Genomic DNA, 21718 nt, shown 5'->3' on the forward strand with positions numbered 1-21718 from the left:
CTTGTACAAGTTTTTGCATGAGTGCCAAGACTGGACACAACTTTCGTCTCATTATTCATGTTAACAAAATTATGTCATCTCGACGAATTATATGGACAATTGAATTAGCAAATATTAAGATTAAGCGTACCTTTGGATTTGGCAGCTCGCCACCTAAAGCAGAAATTAATAAATTAATTTTAGATGCTATACATAAGCGCTTATCATCTCATTAAACAGCAAAACTCACCTTGCAGCGAAGCCATGTAACATCTCAGTCTAAACTGTTCGCAGTGAAGACGTTCTATATTCTCCTCCCAGTTCGCAATCTGCTGTGCTAATTGCTGCCTCGTCTCGATATCGGCAACCACGGATCTCTGTAGTTCGGCCATGTGTCGTAATTTCCCATCCTGAAAATTAAATTGACAAAACGAATCGTAAGACATTTATTGGGATAAGAAATTACAAGAATTTATTCGATTTAAGCCAATATTATTGTGTGTTTAGTTTCAGCATCCGGAACTACTTTATCCAGTAGCAAACTGTATTTTATTTAGTTTCAATTCTGTCCCCAGTTATGACCCTGGCTTCTACTTTATCACTAATGTAAACTAGATAAAGCCTAGTCCTCCCAGTATTTCTAAGTGTAGTAGTTGGAATTTAATAATATACAGACAGACAGACCTCACCCACCACAAAATGCAATTTCCTGTGTTGTCCTACTACCAGTAGTTGGGCATTAAATCGTCTCGTCCAGCCATCAAACAAGCCATAAAACCAACTTGACAAACCAACAAGGAGTAAGTAAGTAGTGGATCTTTATCCTCCATCCAAAGTTCCACTTTCATCTCGTTTCGACGCTTACGCGAGAAGAAACACTCGACTCGACAAAATCAAAAAGACGCCGAGACAAAAAAAACGACAGTCAATCAGTTCTTCAGTGCTGTCCTGATGGAAAGTAGAATTGGCTTTTTGAGAAGACCAGCAGCAGTGGTTTGGTTGGTGGGCAATAATAATACGATCGACGGACGGACGGGTCCAAGCCACTCCACTTCTCAGATCAAGTTGCGGATAGAAAGAGAAAGCACTACACGAAAATGATACCTAGTGAAGAAGTTTGTGGACCTTGTTTTCTCTTTCCACAGCTCTTTCTTCGTGACGAAAGTTATATTGCGGCGGTGGCCGTAAAGCCTTTGACAGAGCTTACACAACAAGAGATTCACAGCTGCAGGAAGGCAAAACTACAATTGCGGTATAGAAAGTGGGAGAAAGTTGCAGCTGAATCTGGGCACGTATTAATGCGACTATAACAGTCTTCTTAGCGAGAAGATTATTATTTTCACAAAGGAAATCAACCTATGGTCGCCGTAACTTTTTCGTATCAGTGTCAAACCAGGAACCAGGGGGAGATTATGTACGAGGGGGAGAATAGAAGAAAAATCTGGAGAAGAGGCTCAAATTGATATAAAATCGTACATACCACTAATTCTTATATTTAATTAAGAGGGTAAAACATATAATCTAATAATTTCAGCAGTAACATCACGTATTATTTATCAGATCGACTCCTTAATAAATGACATAACACTACATAGATTTGTGCGGAAAGTTAAGTTTCTATATCTGCCCCGTCATGAAATTAATCATTGCATAACGTAAGTATTAGTAATAACTTTTTTTCTCGTTGTAATAATGTGAGTAAATGTCATTTAATCTTTTGTTAGTGAGCTAGCTCCACTTTTTTATGCTTTTTTAGTAGCTCTACAAACTTTCTCCCGGTCCTTTTTCTTGCTTCAGCTCATTTCTCCACTCCCGTGAACCCGTGTCGTATCATCATTTTGTTTCATAAGAGGATGAGTTTATTCATTTTTTCCTCCGTTGCTCTCCTGCCCTTTGTTTTTTCTATTCTGCGCAGAATGGAGATAAGTAGGAAGAAAAAAGAGCCGGGCACCAGCTCATTTTCCCACTGAACTCGCACGTATAAATAAATTTTGTTATCATCTCTAGAACTTTTTTTACAGGCAACAAACAACAATTTATCCTTCCGTCCGACTTGTCTGGGGGCAGAGCGGTTACAATAAGATTGTCCCTATTTCGACGGTTATTATGTCCTCTCACAAACAGATTTAGGCTTTTTTAGCCCTCAAATCTTAGATCTGCTTACTTACAAGAAGAGTTTCGTGAAATGGAATAATCCTCTGCTTCTGCTTGTGGTTTGGTTGGTTCGAGAAGGAGACGAGACGACGGGAAAGAGATACATTTGTACGTCCAACAAAAAATGAAAAATTGCATCTTGTCAAGCTCTAAGCTTTAACCGGGTAACGGGAATAAAACAGGGCAACAAAGTACAATTATTTATTTAGCTTCATATCAGAGGGGGCTTAGCCCTTTGAACTCGGTGTAAGAAGTAAATCTGGTTTCCATTTCCTTCCAAGATGAACCACCCAAATTTATTCGTGATCGAATAATTGAATAATTTTAATTAAGATTCAGCTTCACTTTACTAAATATTTATGCAGCGGATTTTCTTCCCGGAACAATTGGTAATTCCATAATTTTGCTGTCTGAACAAGTTTTCAAAGGTATTTTGAACATTACTTTTGTCATCTCTCTCCGTGCGTGGAATAATTTCTCAATTTACTTCTCAAACCAATTAATAGTTTTCACCACTGTTGGATCCTTACTAACTTACTTTATTTTAGTTTTACTTGTTAGCCAGCACTACTTCCCAGAATCTTCTCGGTTATAATGGGAAGTTGGAATATGCATGGATATGACTTCCTCCACTCGAGTAAACTCTGCTTGAAAATTTTCTTTGATAATTCCAACCACGAGAACCACTAATTATTTCACTCGTCTCCTCTGTCTCCCTGCGTTATAAACCACGAGGTATGGATGACTGCATATACAACTCTCTACTGCTGTTCCCTGCCACTGAATAATTCCTCCAACATTACTCACTCGACGAGAAATTATTATTTGCCAAAATAAAGCTAGACTTATTTCCATCAAAACTTTCTCAAGGTAAGGAAACGAGGATGCAAAGGAGTTCTTCCACCACCACTTTATTCCCTTCACTTTCTACCACTTTGTATACCGTGTGGTGGATCGTTAACGGTGAAAATTGTGGTTTGTCTTGGTGCATTTCTTTGTGGGAACGTGAATCTGGGGAGAGAAATGTTTAAACGAGAAAATTCGTCCAGCCGAGAAAACGTTTGGCCGTCATCATCATCATTTAATTGTGAGACCACGCCCTGCTCTAGAAGCATCTTTTTAGGCATATTATGTACACGCCGGCATGTTAATTGCCTGGAGAAAGTAGCACACAAATTAGGCATATTCTTACATAAAGTAAATTATACAATATGTATATACGTAGGAGGGTAGGCCTCCTCCTCAGATCTAATAAATATGCACTATTTGCACTACACTCTCATGTCAATTTATTACTCAAATACTCGAGGAATGAGGATAAAAGTGGACAAAGTCATAGATCATTCCAGAGAAGAAGCCTTGTCTGGGGGATCGTGGTGCTGGCGGTGGTGCTCTTTCCGAGCGAAAGTATCGGCATTGCTCAACCAACACACACACACTACTTTCTCAAAAAGTTTTCCTTTATTCCAAGAAGAAAACGAGAGATTGTAGAGAAGGAGAGGAGTGAAAGTAGTGGAACAAGGACAGCTCCAGCAGCAAAAGCAGCAGTGTAAAGGAAGGAACAGTATCATTGATCGATCGATCTTTCAAGAAAAAAAAAGTTGAAAAATTCACCAAATTTATTACCCAACTCATCGATCAAGTAAATGAGGACATCTTATGCGGCGAGGAAAAGAACTTAATAATGTTATAGAACTTGGTACTATTATAGACTCATTATCATTGTGTTAGGGTCAATTTACGAGGAAAAACATATTATTTCCTGGTAAATTCTTGAACTCGTCTTGTTTCAGTTCCTGATAAGATTCGTTTTTCATTATAAATTGAACACGGAAAAAGAAAGAGCCCACCATGACAAAGTAGTTGTCACTTTATGCTAGGGTGAAAGTGGTATATTTTCAATTTTGTGTTTGATCGAGTAATAAATTGGTAAGAGAGCTGAGCAATTTATAAGAGATTCAGTAGAGACAAGGTGTCTCTCAGTTATTTCTCGGAAGGATGGATCAATAACTGGAGGATCTGAGGAGAGAGGACACCTGTCACTTGCCAACATGGACACCCACTGATCGCTTAATGATTACAAGGAGACACATCCGAAGACACCGACCGATATTTGACTTGTTATGCTCATTATTATAACAGAGCTCAGGCACTGCTGGTTGTTCCATTCAAATACGTAGTGGATCAACATTTGCTGCCTCTTTTTCCGTTGAAGGAAGATGAATGAGAAGGAGAAAGCAAGGTTACAATGACAGCGAGGAGGCAGATATGCAAATTCAATCGATCCCTCATCTTTATAAATTGCTCGAATGAAAAATGTCGTGTCGTGGGGATAAAGAGACAAATTATTGATGCAACAAATTGTCCTAATGCATACAATGACCTTGTATGAAGGTTATAAATAGATGGGTCATAGGTCAATCCGTGTTACGTTATAACTTCGATGTACGTAATTGTTCAAGAATCGAGAAGAGCTCGAACTTTGCGAGAGAGAAGAACAAAGGGCAGGAAGTTTGTAATTCACCACTTTTACTACGAATGCCAAAAAAGTTGATCGGCGGCTTCCTAAAAAATTCATCCCGCACTTAATGATTTAGCAGCATGCCTGAAAAATCCGGCCTTGTAGTAACGCTACTACTTTCACTCTGCTAACCAGCCAATTTCCTTTACATGTCAAAATGTCAACTTCATCCTCAGATCTTCAAAGTTTTGGGAAAATCTTTGAAAAGCGAAAAGTAGGAATTCCACACCCAACCAGATTGAGCCATGCATACGTACACACAGAGATCCCTCACTCACTCACTCAGATCAGTCAGCTTTCATTTTCACTGAACCAACGAACCAGCAAGCCTCCCAGTCTGGCTGCTTTTGCGGTTTTGATTTCCTCACATATCCATCTAAATTGGTCCAAATGTGGAAACGCCGAATCGAAAGGGCGGAAGTTGGCTCATTTTAGAACGTGGGAGTTAGCAAAGTCTGCATACATAGTTGTGAAATTCAATGCCATATGGATGCCCAGCGCCATCATACATGCCATGAAAAAGTAGTAAGTGCTTCCAGCCATGGAAAACGTGTGTGTGTGCATAGATGAAGGGGAAAAGAAGACGGGATTTGCATTACCGATTCGATGGCTTTATCCAGACGAACGATCTCTTCCTGGAGAAGGTGGAGCGTCCCAGTTTTGCCACGATGACGAGCAAATGCTGCTGCACAGGCCCAATCTGAAAAGTCAGTTTAAAATGTACATTTACTCGTGTACTATTGAGTCAAAATGTATTTCAGGATGTAAGCAGGAGTCTATTGAATGTGTATTTTAAAGTCCTCCCAGCACAAAAATATATTTCAGTAAGTCCACGAGATTTTCGTATTTTGTTTACCTACGTGTATGTGATGTTTTCGAACTATGTATTAGTCTTAACTTTTAAAGTGTTTTGAAAATAAAGTCGTATTTTTTTAGTACACAATTCTCTAGTAAATTGTGTTACGTTGTTTGTACTTTTAAAATGCAATTTGTGTACAAAGTTTGTTCTTTTACGACGTGACTTGAATACCTCAAATGCATTAATTCGCTGACATCTACAAAATGGGTGTCGTAATTTTATGTGTGTACGTGTATTAGGAAGTTCAAACTAATTTTTTAAAAAAATCCAAGACTTCAGTGCATGTTTAAAAACTTTAGAATAAATGTGGTATACTTACGAATGCTGTGCACCCACGATTCCAACTCCACTTGGCAAGGTGCCTAAACACGGAGAAAGTAAAATATTTAATAGTCATTCATATTTTTCTTAAAGCAAAAAGGCTTTTGTATTTCTGTATATTTATAGCAGACGGATTTAAACAATAAACATCTCCCATTTCATAGCACATTCTGCATAAAAGTAATTCTATTTAAATGCAAAGAAAAGTTATTGTATTTTACTCCTTTCATGAAAATGAAAACAACAAGATCTCCCACCACCCGGATGAATTGCATATCAATTCTCTACTGTCATTCCTCAGGGCAAACATTTCCTCGCGGATTTGCTGTCTGTACCTTTCACTCAAAAAAGCAAAGTAAAACTTAACTTTCACTTTCAGAAAAGCCTGTCAGACATATTTTCTATAAGGAAACATAACACGGAAATATTTATGTTTTCCCATCTCACCCCCAACACGGGTGTCGGTTGGGTGAGCAATGTTCGTTTCCCTCTGAGGATCAAGATTATGTACGTATTTTCTTGCGGATGAATAAATAAATCCGCGGAATGGGGGTTTTCTACGTGCATGTGACAGAATACCGAGTGATAGAAAATTATACCCTCGGAACATAAATAAATAGGCCAAAACACCACATTTTAACGACAAGATCATCATTATGTATCATTATTCCGCATTTTACCACAATTTTTGCTCACCTGGAATAAATAGGCGTCTCCAAAGGCCGTGCTCAAGCAGAAAATGTAATCTCGCTTCGGGTGTTCTGGAATTGGTTGCATGATAGCTCCATCGACTATTATCTGTTACATATATCATTATATATTACTCGTTATGTACAAATGTTATGCATACATGCATTCATTTATTATGCATCATATTTACCAAGTGCTTAGGCGCTGCCTCGACCGACCTGCTTTGTAAAGTGGAGAAGGACAAATTGCAAAGTTAAAAATTGTACAATCAAAAAACAAACAAGAGCTGGAAATAAAGTTTCCTGTTACGTAAAGTAAAAAAATTTACCTGGCTTCTCTCGCATCGCAGGGATAAAATAGGAGCGTCGTTCCTTTGAGGCAAACCCAGTAACCTTTCCATCCACGACGACGGGCCAGTTCCACCTGATGTCTTTTTCTCAACAGCCATTTCTTCACGCTTAGGAATCTGTAAGTAAATAAGTGCATCGTGAGTCGTGAGTACAAAATAATTTCCAAGAATTTCATTCCCAGCGTAAAATTTCCCTTGGAAAGCAAACTTATCAGTGCATCATCGGACTAATATTGATTTAATAGATTCCACTTTGGTACGTACGTACAAAAATAACAATCCGCCACTTTCCAGTAATTGCGATTTAATACTGAAAGCAGAACTTCCTCTATTTAAGCTCACATTTCATCCCTCCCATTTTTCTCAGAGTGCATGGAAAGCATCGCCACAAGCGGAATGAAATATAGGATGGATTTTCTCTAAAGACTCGGACAGCAGTGCATGCATGTAGTAGAACTTTCACCCTAGTAGAACCCCTCGTATACTGAAAATGTTGTCATTTTAAGAAACGCGAGAGCTAGGAGATAGACACACGGACGAATTTCAATGCATGGCTCAACACAATGGAGAGAAAAGAAGAAAGACTTGGTGAAAGATACGAAACACTTAGCACGATGAGACGATGGAGATGAAGGAAAGTAGGCCTTTCGGGCTTTCAAGCCAAGCCAGCCAGCCTAACCCGTCTGACTGACTAGTAGAAAGACTGATAACCTCTTGAATAAAGTGGGTGTAAATACATGTGAGCCGTGATCGGTAATATCTTATCGGAGGGGATTGGAATTTGGAATTCTATTCTGTTCTCCGAAAAGAGAAAGTGCTCTGCCTGATGCTGTTTTCTCTCCTTCTTCGTTCAACCGACCGCAACTTCAAAGAAAGTTTATCATCACAGCAACGCGCGTGGCCAGCCAGGACGCATCACGGGGAATTCGATATTGACAATTTACCATGTTGTTCTACGTGTGATAAATCAAAAGCTAAATATGTATTCCCTCCTCATTTCCTTTCATCTAACTGCATAACCGCATGAGACAAGACGTTATCTGAATAGTTGGTCGTTACGAGAATGAGCAATGTCTGTCCGCATCATCAAAGATGAAGTAGCAGTAATTACGTTCGTTCAGAAGATTTTGGAGACAAGAGGGACAACGACTAAGGACGGAATTGCTTGATGTATGTTCGTAGTTTGCTTCTTGCATTAGTACAACATTCACAAACATAATCAATCATTAAGAAAGACACCAATCTGCGTCGTGATTGTGATAAGATTGGAACACAACATCCTACTCCCTTGTGGACACGGAGAATGACGTTCTAGAGTTAGTTTTCCTAGGGAAGAAACGTACATAGCGCTGAACTGACGACTGACATTTGTGTAATCTACTTTCTCCAGCAAACATTCTTAAACTAACAATTGTTCTTTTCACAACGGTCATCTAACTTACAAATCAGTCCAAGGCAGTCATTCAGCCAGTCGAAAGTGTATGTATGTCGGAGAGTTGATGGAAGAGGGAAAAGCACGACTAAAGAAAGTAAATCTTAACATTTTGCCGTAATGTACGTGCTTTTAGGATTCTGATTCTCTCTCCAACCGATTGAATTACTAAACCAACATAATTTTCGCCGTGTCGTGTTTTTCTAGAAATTGCATTATCTCGTGTTATTAAGATTGAATAACTGCTGAGCATACAAAAACCGTTTATTTGATTTTGCACCACCACAACCAAACCACCCGTGTCCAATTAATTGATTAAATATTGCGAAGCTGCTCCTCAGACTGGGAAAACTGGTGGGGTTTGTTGGCTCATGAAATTATGAGCAGGATTCTTATCATCGTCACTCCTACTACGAACGTACTACTCTTTATTTCTGTCATGATTGTGCGAGACGACCAACTCTAATAAAAGGCTTCAGCGTACAATGAATAGTTCTATTGTATTCCGGGGCGAAGAGACACTTTCTCTTTGTGCTTGTTGGGCGAGATTATTACAAAATCTTGTTCGAATTGAGGGAGATTGAAGTGCTTCGACTATTATTAAAGATGAAAGGGACGGATGGCGAGTCCGCGTCTATTTCATAGTGCAAAACCCAATTTTACTTATCAGCCAGGGGAAGAAAATGTGTCACTCTCGTCGTCCACCACCAATGCCGTCAACTGTGATGATTGCACTGTTTCAAACCAAAATATACAATGTTACAAAGCATGTTTCGATCACTAACATTGCCAACAAATTGGAATTGCTCGGCAGGTGTCTAAAATTGATTTCTTTGAAGAAACAGTGTAATAAATCACCCGAGCAGACGGCAGGAAGTGAAATTTCGAAATACTTATACACGCTTCAAGGCAGACTATGTCTGTCTGTATACCCTGCCATTTAATCTATACAGCATTTCAGACAGAAATCCTTACGAAATCACCACCGTACACATGTAGTTATACCTCCGACTTGGATGAACCACAAGAAGAAACCACACAGCGGATTGAATTTTGACGAGATTTTCCCCAACATTAGACAAAGTTAGAAATGTCGAGATTTCAACACCATCCAAGCGAATGATGGCCTCTTGAAGCGCATTGTTTCGTTTACCTTGAATCTTGAATTCAAATTTCCACCCGAGTCAACTCAGAAATTGGAAATAATGTTGACAACTCGAGATTATATGGAAAAAAAGATAAATAAGAAAGTTCTCGTAAATGTATTATCAAGCTCAGAGTGAAAATTGAATTTAAAATCTTGACAAGAAAATCGACACGTTTTTTTTTCTTACCCAGCCTTTCTCACGGCTCCCGTGCAATTAAACGATGCTGCCGGTTTTCTCGAGCCTTTCGGTGAAGTGGCTCCATCCCCAGGTTCGTCATCGCTCACCGCCGTGGTTAATGACATTCGCTCATCATCGCTTATCTGCAATTAAAACGGAAATGTTATTCATGGCTTAGTCTTATTCACCATCCGTGAAGTAGGCACATAATAATTTGCGTAGTCATGAATTTTGCATCAAAATGGGATTCAAAATTATACCCGTTGAACACACTTATGTATTTGGTCGGATTCAAATTACGAGTCACGACCACACGCATTGAATTCCCTAGCCGATCACAAATTTACATCCAATTTCCGCTTCGTGTTGTAGATGTGTGCGAGGTGGTTCAATGGGAGGAAATAAGAGAATGCAGCATGGTTCAGTCGTTCGTGGTGGTAAATACTACGTAAAATTGGTTAGCTAGCTAGCTCACTGTTCTTCTTGTATAAATGATGATGATGGGTGACCATTGATGTGAATACGGAGTGAAAGTACGTACGCAAGGAGGAAGCATTATTGATCAGTAAGAATGGCACTTGTTCCATGTACTCGAATGTTCCATGAGCTGAGAGTGCAACCAGTCACTTGGACTTTCCATCTCATGCGGTAAGGACGGACGCTGGTTTAATTTTCCAGGTGATTTGTGCAACTTTGTGAACCAAATCACATTTCAACCTTCCCCTACAAGTATCAATCCGGATATTTCTCGTTTTCTGACCAGAAAACCATATGCGTCTCGTGGTGATGGTGGTGATCAGTAGAGAGAAAGAGAAAGTGAAAGTAAGTGGACGCCATTTTGCTTCGATTTAGATTCGATTGAATCTGAAATGTCTGCATTTGCTCTTTCACTCAGTTAGCCTAATGCACCCTAATTCCATTAAGTAGGATTAATTTGGCGTCTGGCACAACACCACGGAATGGACGGGAGGGGAGGGAGGGGAGAGAATAAATCGAGTAAATCTCAATTTTCAAATGAAATCTGGCAAAAGGAGAAAGCAAATGAAATTTCAATCTGATTCATATTCCAAATTACTATTTCGCCATAAGCTAATATTTTATCCGACTGACATTTCTACATTTTATAATTATGAAAGCCTTCCTTTTTTGACGTATTTACGTACACATCTATTTACGGCTGTCAGATTCGGAAAAAGTTAATTACAAACGGCTAGCCCCACTTTTCCCGTAGTGCTTTTGACTTGACGGACAGCCGCAATAAAAACTGTTTGCCACTCGGCTCAACAACTTGAGTGAAGAGTAAATTACACATTACATTATGTGTCGAGTGGGATGATATGCACGAGTTTATGACTAAATCCTAAATAGCTCTAGCTACCCTTCCTTCACTCACAGCCTCTGTCTTAATACGGACAAAGTTTGGAGCAATATTCGATAAATGGGGAAAGTTTGTTGCACAAATTGTATCGCATGCAAGCTGCTTGGACACAAATGGTGCAATGTTTACGAGAGCGTGCAATATGGCACTACAAGAGGGCACATTATTATAGAAATTCCACTATTTTTGGACATGAATATTCCTTCACATGCATGCAGTACGACCAAAAGGCTATCTACTTAATACAGCATTTGATACTTTCACTTCTCTTCTGCGCATCCGATCGGAACTTTTAAACCGATGCGGCACAGCATTCACAGTGAAGTGATCCACTTCCTGCCCAAAAGCGAAAGCGAATTTGGTATCAGATTACTACGCTACGAGAGAACGATAAAGTAATTAACTACAAGTTTTACGACGGGTAGTTGGATAGAATAATAAGCAGGAAAACTTTTTCCCCCATCCAGATCTAGTGTCGAATTAGAGTCAAAAGCAATATAAATTTAACAGCTACTTTCACCTTGGCCCACCTACACCTACACTGCCACACCTCGTCTGCCTGCCTACTAAGTAAGTTAAGTTATCCCCCAAACTATTAACTCATTACAAGTTGGTTAAAGGATTCCAGAGTTTAAAAGTTTGTTAAAAAGTTTTCAGATTATTAGCATATGATGAAATTTCTTTCAATTTTTAACTTGATATCCCAAACGCGCAGCAGTCACGAATACGTACATACATAGTTTTAAAATTCAATGAGAAAAGGGAGACTTTAGAAGGAGAGGGAGTTTGTAAAAATTTAATTTCTCCAACTTTATAGCGCTCCTGCCTCAACACTATCACCACACGGACTTAAGTAGAATTTGGGAAGGAGTACACCTCCACATAAAATTTTTACCAGTCATTTGGGAAATTCTGTGAGACATGAGAATAGCCGAGTCCATAAAGGTGAAAGCAATTTACATAAAATGAGATGATCGCCATTTCCATTACACTTTCTAGCCAAGGTAAAGGAGAGAAGGATGACTTTATAGTGCACAAGGAATACAGAGTTCAAAATGCTCATGGTCATTTCATGACGACAAAGACGGGAAAAATAATATCGTTGAAATGAATACGACTTGTTTGTGAAGGATTATTTTAACTGTGCCACCCACACACGCGTTACTTTTGACTGAGCCAAGTATGTAAACATTTTTGCTTTGTGTAGGATTTTGTAGAGATTTTCATTGTTTGAATTGGATCAAGAAGTGAGTTATATACGAATAAGAGTATAAATATTTAGACACGTGATACATATTTTCAGTTTCCAGGAGGTCAATTCGTCTTACCCTTTGCATAACTTTAGCTAGAAAGAGCACATTACATTCGTGGGGTTGGACATGAGGCCATCTGTAAATTAGAAATGATTATTTCATAGGATCGGTCCTTGGGACCCGCAATAGAACTTGGGCATATGACCCGCTTTCCTTTAATTTCCTTTAAACAGAGTTCTTTAAAATTGTTGTACGAAAATGCCAAAATGGATTTTTTTTGCAATGAATTCTAATTTTAGAAACTAAATTAGATTAACAATTCAATTTTTGAGACAAATTAAAGTCAAAGGAAATCTAAAAAGTTTGAAAGTTCTGAAAATATTGTATAAAATTTCCATACGAGTGTTGATGATCATGTCTCTTCAACCCATTAATGTCGTGCATTCCGTGACTGCAATCTGTCTTAGTTTCCGTGTCATCGTCTCTACTTTGCACCACGCGTCGCGCCCAGTGAACCAGAGTGCACCAGTCTATCGGCTTAAATATTTGTTCCTGTTGCTTCCTCTGGTACGGATAAGTGTAATACTGTTCGGAAGATTTATTACTTAAATTAGACACTGGTCTTGAGATCGGCTCTTCGTGGCCCGTGAGACTGGGAGCAGCCTGGTAATAGTTGGCGTATTGGTGTAAAGGGTGGTAATAGTAGGACTGCGTGTCATCACCACCTTGGTGAAAGTGCGGTTGACTTCCGTGGTGGGTGTGGCCGTAAATTGCAGCAGCAGCTGCAGCGTATTGTTGCAATTGTTGCTGTTGGTGGAGAGTTAATTGGGAAAACTGGTGTTGATTTTGTAACTGTTGTTGTTGCTGCTGCTGCTGATTGGTCACACTGACCATGGCGGTTTGAGACCTTGGATCTGGCGAGGAAGAAGCCCCCACTCCGGCGGGATTGTACAACGGGTTGGCGTAGGCATTGGCGTAAATATCAGAGTTTATGGAGGGTGTCGATAAAGGCTGAAAGTTGGCGTATTTGGTCGAAACAGCGTACAAAGGGTATTGTTGTTGTTGGTGTTGTTGAGCTGCCGAGTAGCTGGGGCCGGGGGGCATACCACCACCACCCCCACCCCCACCTCCACTACTACTCCCTCCTATTGAGGACGATGGTCTTGGGGGAAAGCGGAGCTGACTCGGATTCTGATAATGAGCTTGTAATTGTTGTTGCTGTTGGAGCAGCCGGTGACGAAATTCTGCCTGTTGCAAGAGTTGTCTTTGAGCTTGAGCCTGTTGTGGGGAGTAGAATGCGGACGTCGTCGTGTGAGGACCACGACCCGCCGCGGTCACCATGATTGGGCCTGCACCAGCACTTCCACCACCACCACCACCACTCCCACTAGTACCACTACCACTACCTAACCCGCTACAACCTGGACCGCCTATGTTGACGCTGGCACTGGTACTGGACACGGGTATTATCCCACCACTTCCACCACCAGAAGTACCACCACTAAGAAGATTAGCCGACGTGGACTGACAACTCTGACAATGATTTTGATAATGAGTCTGCTGCTGTGTTTTCCCTCCTTTGGAACCTTGTTGCTGCCCTTGTTTTGCTTTCGGAGTCGTTGGATTACTTTTACTTAAACCATTTCCGCCACCACTACCACCACCGCCGCCACCGCTGGTGCTTGCGGCATCGACCAAACCGTGATGATGAGGACCACTTGCCCCGGCGTAGGGGAGAACGGGACGATAAACTTGTTGTTGCTTTTGCTGTTGAGAGCGTGGTTCAGTACCCGACGGAGCAAGAGTAGCGTGTTGAAGCTGCTGCCTTTCTCCAAGGTTTTGATAATACTGCTGCCCGGGTGGAAGGGTGTTGCTTTTCCCAGCCCCGTTGCTCTTGTGTCCTCCCGAGTGCTTGGGAGAGTACTGTTGCTGCTGCTTCTGGGGATGCTGCTGATAAGGATTCTGGGGAAGGGGAGGACGAGCCTGCTTGCTCGAACCACTGCCACCACCGCTGGTTGTTGTGGGTGGGGGATTACTATTATTCGGATTCGGCCTCCTCTGTTGAGCTAACTGTTGCTGTGCTTGAAGTCTTAATTGTTGTTGCCGTTGGGTATATTGGAGTAATTGCTGATGCCGTAAAAGCGCTTGGTACTGGAGAAGCTGTTGCCCTTGTTGCGATAATTGTTGGCCTCGTTGAATCGGATGCACTCTAGTTTGATCAGGTTGTTGTTGAAGCTGTTTTTGTTGAAGCGATTGTACTTGTGAGCGTAAATGAGCTTGGTGCTGAAGTGCAGCGGCGGAAGAACTACTAGCCGAAGAGAAAGCAGACTGACCACCCCCACCAACGATCCCACCCCCTCGACCGGACGAACCCCTCTGCTGCTGTGATTTCTGCAAAAGTTGAAGATTTTGATGAAGTTGTTGCAGATTTTGTATGTTTTGAAGGTTCTGAGCAAGCTGCGACTGAGGGTCGTGATGCTGGCTCGGGGTCTTGTTAAAATTTGGCGGAAGTGCTGCCGAGATTACGGCCGACGAGGCAGAAACAGAGGCCGCCGCCTTGGCCAAAAGTCTCTGTTGCTGTGCTAACGGACTGGCTTCCCACGAGCTTAAAACTTCCGATACAAAAGAGTACAATTCGTGGATGGAATCATAATGTTGCGTCGATCTGCCCGTGTTTGTCGACGCGACGGAGGACGAAGAGGAAGATGAGACAACCTTTGTTCTCGCGGAGGGTGAAGCCTGAGAAGAAATTTGAGTCTTTGAACCAGAAACAATCCCCCGATCTCGAGCAGCAGAAGAAGAACTGACTGATTCTTTCACTCCTCCTGACGAAGACCCGAGTCCACCACCACCCGCCACCAAACTCCGAAGTTGGAGCTGCTGTTTGACTTGCTTGTGAATTTCAATCTCATCTCGCTCAAATAAGTGTTCGTCGTCTTCATCACTGGAGCTGGAGCTCGAGTTACTTTCACTCTCATCCAACCCAAGACTTGTCCGTCCCCGTCTCCTTTTCTCATCCGAAGAGCTTGCCGCTTGGACGATGGAGGAAGATAATTTAGCTCCTGGAACTGCCTCATTTGTTGCTACTGAAGTAATTACATTAGTCGAAGTGGTGGATGTGGAAGTGGATGGAGATGGCTGAGTATCATCATCCCGACAAATGGGCCTATCTCGAAAAGTAGCGGTGGTAGGGCTACCTTCTTCGTCGTCGGCCTCCTTTCTCTGTTCGAGGATGGCAGGAGGAGTCGCCTTATTCGCAGTGGTGGTGGAAAGTCCAGTCGGCAGATAAGTCTTGGATGGGGGGATTGTCACGATAAATTTGATACTTGTTGAGGGCGACTTGGATCCCGGAGAAGCCGAAGTGCTTGAAGGATTACTGGGCGAGAGAAAGGTAGAGAAAGTGACGGGAGTGTTTAATGTGCCGGTGGAGGCAGATAAATTCTTGGTGGGTGTGGCTCCCAAGAACGACTTTGAGCCAAAAGAAGTAAGTTCTTGCGGGTGGTCATCTCCTCCAAAAGCACCGCCACCACCACCACCGCTACAATCAGTCAATCTCAAGAGCGGCCTACTTTCACTGCTTTTTTCACTTTCTCCCTCCTCATCCTGAGGCTGCTGCTCTCCTCCTGATCTCTCCTCACACTTGGCCTTGGGTAGTGTGGAACTGGAGGATAATTTCGACGATCCTCGTGGTGGTGGTCTGGGACTGGTGGAGGAGCCAGAGCCAGAGCCACCAAGCTTGTTCGGCTTGGGTGGGACGCGAGGCTTTAAAGTTTGCGAGGCTAGCGGTGTCGTTGCAGCGAGTCGTTCACCAACGGTGGCTGAGGCGGCAATAAGGGGTTTGGCAGTCTTGTTTGTCGAAGTGGTCGAGGAGGCTGAGGGGGAAGACGTGGTGGTGGTGGCAATCGTGGTGCTAGCAGCGGCAGAAGAGGAGGACGTGGAAGTTATGGTGAAAGTTGAAGAAGTCGGTGGCGGAGGCGGCGGTGGAGGCGGCTTATCTCCGGACGAGTGACTCGAACTGCTCCCGGATTTAGACAACTTGGTCGTCAGTGGTGCTACTTTCTCCTCCACGACGAAAGTCAAAGGACTGCTTGGCGGGTTCAGTTCAGAGTGAAGCCCTCAAGGCAATCATGTTATTTTTCCAGTAGTGTTGCTCCTTTTTGGCTTCTAGAGAGCTAATTAACAGCAATGTGTCTCTGATCCATATTGATTTTACGAGTTGACATGGATCCCCTTCTTCTGTTTGTCAACAACAATTTCATTTGCTGTACGTTTCCTGCTCGTTCTGTTTGTGCGTTGATATCTTAAAAACAGCGACGTGCCCTTCCACCAACTTAACAGCCTTTCAGAAGCAATAATTCTCAATTCCCGTCCGTATAAAAGACAGATATCCTAATGTTTCAGATGGTGCCAATTTCCAAGCATTTCCAGAAACCAAATCCGGATTAGAGTAGCAACGCAGTAGAGGAGCAGCAACCCTTCATTTCATTTCATTTTCCTCTCCTTGGGCTCCTTGTGTACTTATTTCGACGACTTTGCCAACCAACTTTCTCTATACGGACGACTTTACGCAAGAAATCGATTCATCTTATCAACCAAGCATTTAATAGGGTTGCTTCTTTGCACTCTTTGTCACCAAAAAATGAAAATTATCCTTAGCGCAAGCTTATTATTGTGCTTTCCCCAAGTAAAAGTGGGTATAACTTTGGCCAAAATACGAAATAAAATGCAGAAATCACACGCTGCTTTCTCCAGAATTCACATCTAGTCAACGCCACTATACGTAGACTCACACAGCAAATAATATCCACTTCTCATTCAAGTTTTCCCATCAACATTCACCCCTCTCTCACTCTCCGTCCGATTCAAACACTAGGATCATACCAAGTAAGTAATATGCAAAGTTGGTAGAAAAGTAGGATCGCATTAGCCAAATGAAGCACACGGTCACTGCCGATTCTTTACATGATTTCCGCTCAGTATTTAGTTTAGCTGTTCCACCACTCTAGTCTATTCATGTATGTAGCTTAGTAAATACTTAACAACAGCACGTGGAACGATTGCAGGGTAAAAATGCAACTCTCTTATACATATTTATAATCTATATAAAATATTTATACAGATTACCGCCAGCCAAACCGTAGGAGAACTGCACGATAAGCAAAGTCCAATTTATGAAAGCACCTGTCACCAACGGCCGACTTTCATTCACTGTTTCACGTCTAACTATACACAATTTCTCACTATAAAAATTCACACTGCGACCCCTTCTCCGACCTGTTTTGTAAGGAAATCTTCTCACTTCAAAATAACGGCCGTTTCACGAAAAACCGAAAATTAGAGCGGGACTAGCTCACTGCATAGGTTAGCTACTGCTGGTTGGGAACTAACCAAACTGATCTGTGCAGAGAGTGAAACCCATCGACCGAACCGACGACGAGAGAAAACATTCGCAGCAGCAGAAGCAAATGGAAAGCAGAGTAAAACCAACTCCGCCAAGCTCTCTGCTCTGCCGTGATACCAACCAAGTTCGAGTAGTGAAAGTAGTAGGAATAGTGGAAAGTATGTACGAGAGACTTGGGTGGGATAGAGAGCAAGGCAGGCAGGCATAGAATCATACTTGGATCAGAGCACCAGTAGTCGAGAAAGGGCAGACACGACCAGGCGAAATACGGGCTTAATGGAAATTCACTCCGCTCTAGCTCCGGTAGAGAGAGAGAGAAAGAAAGCTCTGGAGAAAGTATAGGCAGAGAGAGAATTCCTCCTTGGATGCATAGGGCGAATGGGGCGTTTACAAATTTTGCACTCCATTTACGGCATCACCAGCAGCTTTGGCTACATCACTCTTTTTTATAACGGGACACATACAACGATCAAAAATTAGACGGGGTCACAACTGCATGTTTATCCTGGTACAACTTTCCCCTATAAATATGCATACATTTCCTGCATCTCGTATTTAGTGGCGACCCCATTCACGGCCAAACCGTGAATACACCTACGTGCTACATAATACAGCGAATCTCACTCACACAAGGTACCTACGAACGATACAAACGTACTCTATGTACACTGGGAAGACTAAGGACAATACTAAAAGTCACTTCCACGCGCCACATTATATGTTTTTTCCTTGTACAATTCAACATTAATAGTACATTTACTTTCACCATTCCAACTTTTCATCCAAGCTGGCAATACGACCAGACCGGAGGAAGGATACAACACAAGTTTAATAATAGCTGAACTATACATTGCATTGTAAGCAGGAAAAGATGGGTGGCTGAAAAAAAATCAGTCTTTAGCCAGCCAAGTCGCTATATATGCTCTTACACATATACTATTGTGTTGTTGAGTTACAAGTTATGAATGGCGGATGCCAATGCGATTGTATGCCAAAACGAGCCAACTACTAACTTAGGTCTCCCCCTCTGCGACTCGAATTCCTCTCCACCCTCGCCTTCCTTCACTGCATGTGATAATAAATATAAATATAAAACGTGCAAAACTTTCCCCTTTATTTCACAACTAACTTTTTACTACGTCTACTTTGCTTTGCACATGAGAAACCGTGAAGAAAAGCGAGCTCTTGAATTGAAATGTAGAATGGCGACATGTGAGCATGGGTCACCGAGCAGTGTGTAAAAGACCACCACGACCGACCAACCAACCACTTGCAAGTGAAAGCAGCAGCACTGATTGCACGTGTCAGAGGAGCATCTTCACCTCAGACGGGGAAAAATAGGGCAGGGAAAAGGTGTGTGTGGGGTCATTTCTACAATATGCTTGAACGCGGAGCCGTATGGAGTACCCCGTGGACAAATGTTACAAAACTTAATGATGACAGAACATCCACCTTTTTGCTGCTATTATAGAAAATGGCGGAGAAAATGGCGTCGTGAATAATAAGCGTATGAGAAGAAATATGACATTATACTAAATCCAGCAGAAAGAAATATGCTAACCTCAAATTTACATCCAAACTATAACCTGTCACCAGACGAATGTTGACTTAATTGAAGAATTTTTACTATCTTCTCCCCCAGCAGAATTTTAATACCAAGTTTGACAAGATTTTACGACTTTATGATGAATTTTAGCACATGAGGACGGGGAACATAACATAACCCACGGAATGAATAAGACAAGCAGAGCATGACAATAAAGTCCCGTTATTACGACGGCCTGCCCCACTTTCATTCCTTGTCATCCAACTGTTTTTGTTGGAGGTGGTGAAGAAAATAATGCCAACCAACCACCTAGATTCAAATCCTGCGAGAGAAACAGAATGCGTGACGACAGACTTCAAAACACTTTAGTGTTTCTTCCAAGTCTCTCAATCATATTAAGAAAAGGAGGTTGTCCCCTTTTATCCTAAGCAAAGTCGATAAAGTTTTTCTCTTAAAAAACCGTGACAGTCAAGATTTTTTTTCTTTCTCCACATCTAATTTGACTCTGCCATTTTATAGTCTGTTCAGCCAGCAGCATTTGTTTTTTTCTCTAGCTTTTCTCCAGCCTCATTATCATATTTGTGTTGTCGAATCATTTATTTTCCAATCTGGGAAATAAGGATGATGATGAAGGAGAAAGAGAAAGGCGGTGGGAGAGACTTGTTTTTGTGCCATGCTCATCTCTTCAGCAAAAGAATTCCGTCCTTGTCTTGACTCTAGTTGGACTTGGGGCGAAAGGAAAAGTGCGCAAAATCTCATCAGATCTCTCTCCACTCTCTCCTCCGTTCGTTTGTGTGTGTGGGCCAATCGATCAGAAGAGGAGAGAGAAAGCTACTACTGGTGAAAGTAAGATGTAAGTTCTTCTCACTGCCAGCCAGCCAAGCCAGCCACCCACCCACAAACTATTTAGCTTAACCCGTAAGCTTTCCTATGGTGTCTGCCTCCTCGTAGAAGTGATGCTCTCGTTTGAATAATTAAAGAACGGATGAAACCAGAGAGTAAATCCGGCATCTCATTATCCTCGCAGCATTTTAATGGAACAATCGGTCACATTAAATTTTTATTCGGCTTTCCTTTTCCTTCCTTTCCTTTTGGTGAGAAATTCCGACCTTTGCAAACAATGGGGAACTAAATAAAATCCTTTTATCTGAGTTTTCTCTCTCTCTAACACAATTTTGCCCGTTACAAGATAAGGCACTCTGGGAAATTCGATATGACACGAGTGTATCTCACTTTCAACCTGTGCTATGTCATGTCATCTTGCTTTCTCTCTTTGAAAGAGGAAGAGATTAAAGACGCGTTTGCAATTTGTCCGGTATTTTTTAAACAGAATTTTTCGTTTGTACACACAAAATGTACGTAAGAGGATTAGGTTTACCACACCGTCGCGTCGTACTTACACGACTCAGAGCATAATGTAAATTACCTCCAGGACATGTCATATTTCATTTTATATTAGGAGATATCATATCGTGGGAAACCTTGGGAGCAACACACGGTCATGCGATGGCATCTCTTTAACCGCTCGCACCGTGTGGATCCAGCAGCAGAATCAAGTCGTTAATCTAAATGCTGAATCCGCCCTCTTTTTCTTACGTTACCAACAAACCACCGTCGTCATTCTGCTTTCGTAACAATATTTATGCCGACTAAATTTAGGCAACAGTTTGACACAAGAAATTCCCTTGACTTGCGTAATTTTACAAGGACTGCTTTCACTTCACTCGTGACAGCAGTGAGACCAAGAATAATCAACCTTTGATTAGATCAGCGCCTTAATCTGTCAAGTTTCAGAAACTCGAGAGACTTTTTATGTTTGTAGAAATGCAGGTAGTTAAAGTAATCCGATTTGTGGTCTGGTCTGGTCTGGTCTGGTGGCAAATTATTATTGTTTTCTTTACTCGATCAGTGGAAGTAAGGAGAAAAAGGGGATGAATTTATGTGCGGAGGAGGGCCAATAGTTTTCACTTTCAGGTTATTTTTATCTGGTCTTATTTTCCACTGAGTAAGCAAGTTCTTTACTCCTCAATTTATGTATGCATCTCACGTTAAAAAAGTGCAAAATTGTCGGATAAAATTGAGATTAGAAGGTGAAATAGAAAAGTTTTGAGACTGATAGAAATGGGAGGCCGTAACATCAGACAGCCGAAAAATGTATGTTTAGGTATGCACCAATTTAGGTAGTCGTGTTACGTACAATGTTATGTTATGTAACCAAAGGATGATTTTCATTCAAGCTGTTATTCAACATTTCCAGAACAAATGTTTGCACTGTAATTATCCCCATATTCTTGTTTCAAGCTTACACTTTGTTTCACAATGATGATGCTGATTGACAAACTAAACCAATCATTATATTCTCCTCATTTGTAACATTGATAAGTACACATAACCGTCATCAGCATTAGGCTTGTGCTGAGTGAGATAAGTAATAATTCTCGTCCACACAAGTTCTGTCGTCTCATCATCATCACCACGACCACAGAGAAAGGAAAGTAAAGTGGAGGAAG

The 21718-nt window shown here is 41.6% G+C and overlaps 1 protein-coding gene across 4 annotated transcripts in view; it reads right to left on the bottom strand.

Annotated features, from left to right (window-relative positions):
• The window catches only part of LOC110854079, a 58514-nt gene that overhangs the window by 16222 nt on the left and 20574 nt on the right, over positions 1-21718 (bottom strand). For 3 of the 4 annotated variants that reach the window (XM_035855126.1, XM_035855128.1, XM_035855125.1), the window contains 8 exons: positions 9640-9773; positions 6853-6990; positions 6715-6745; positions 6531-6632; positions 5833-5875; positions 5254-5354; positions 230-389; positions 131-153 (listed from right to left, as the gene is read on the bottom strand). In XM_035855126.1, the coding sequence (XP_035711019.1) occupies positions 131-153; positions 230-389; positions 5254-5354; positions 5833-5875; positions 6531-6632; positions 6715-6745; positions 6853-6990; positions 9640-9773 (732 nt within the window). The remainder of the gene's footprint in view (positions 1-130; positions 154-229; positions 390-5253; positions 5355-5832; positions 5876-6530; positions 6633-6714; positions 6746-6852; positions 6991-9639; positions 9774-21718) is intronic. The other variant, XM_035855127.1, reaches the window with a different exon arrangement.

This window comes from Folsomia candida, unplaced genomic scaffold, assembly GCF_002217175.1.
Source record: "Folsomia candida strain VU population unplaced genomic scaffold, ASM221717v1 Fcan01_Sc009, whole genome shotgun sequence".
Lineage (NCBI taxonomy): Eukaryota > Metazoa > Arthropoda > Collembola > Entomobryomorpha > Isotomidae > Folsomia > Folsomia candida.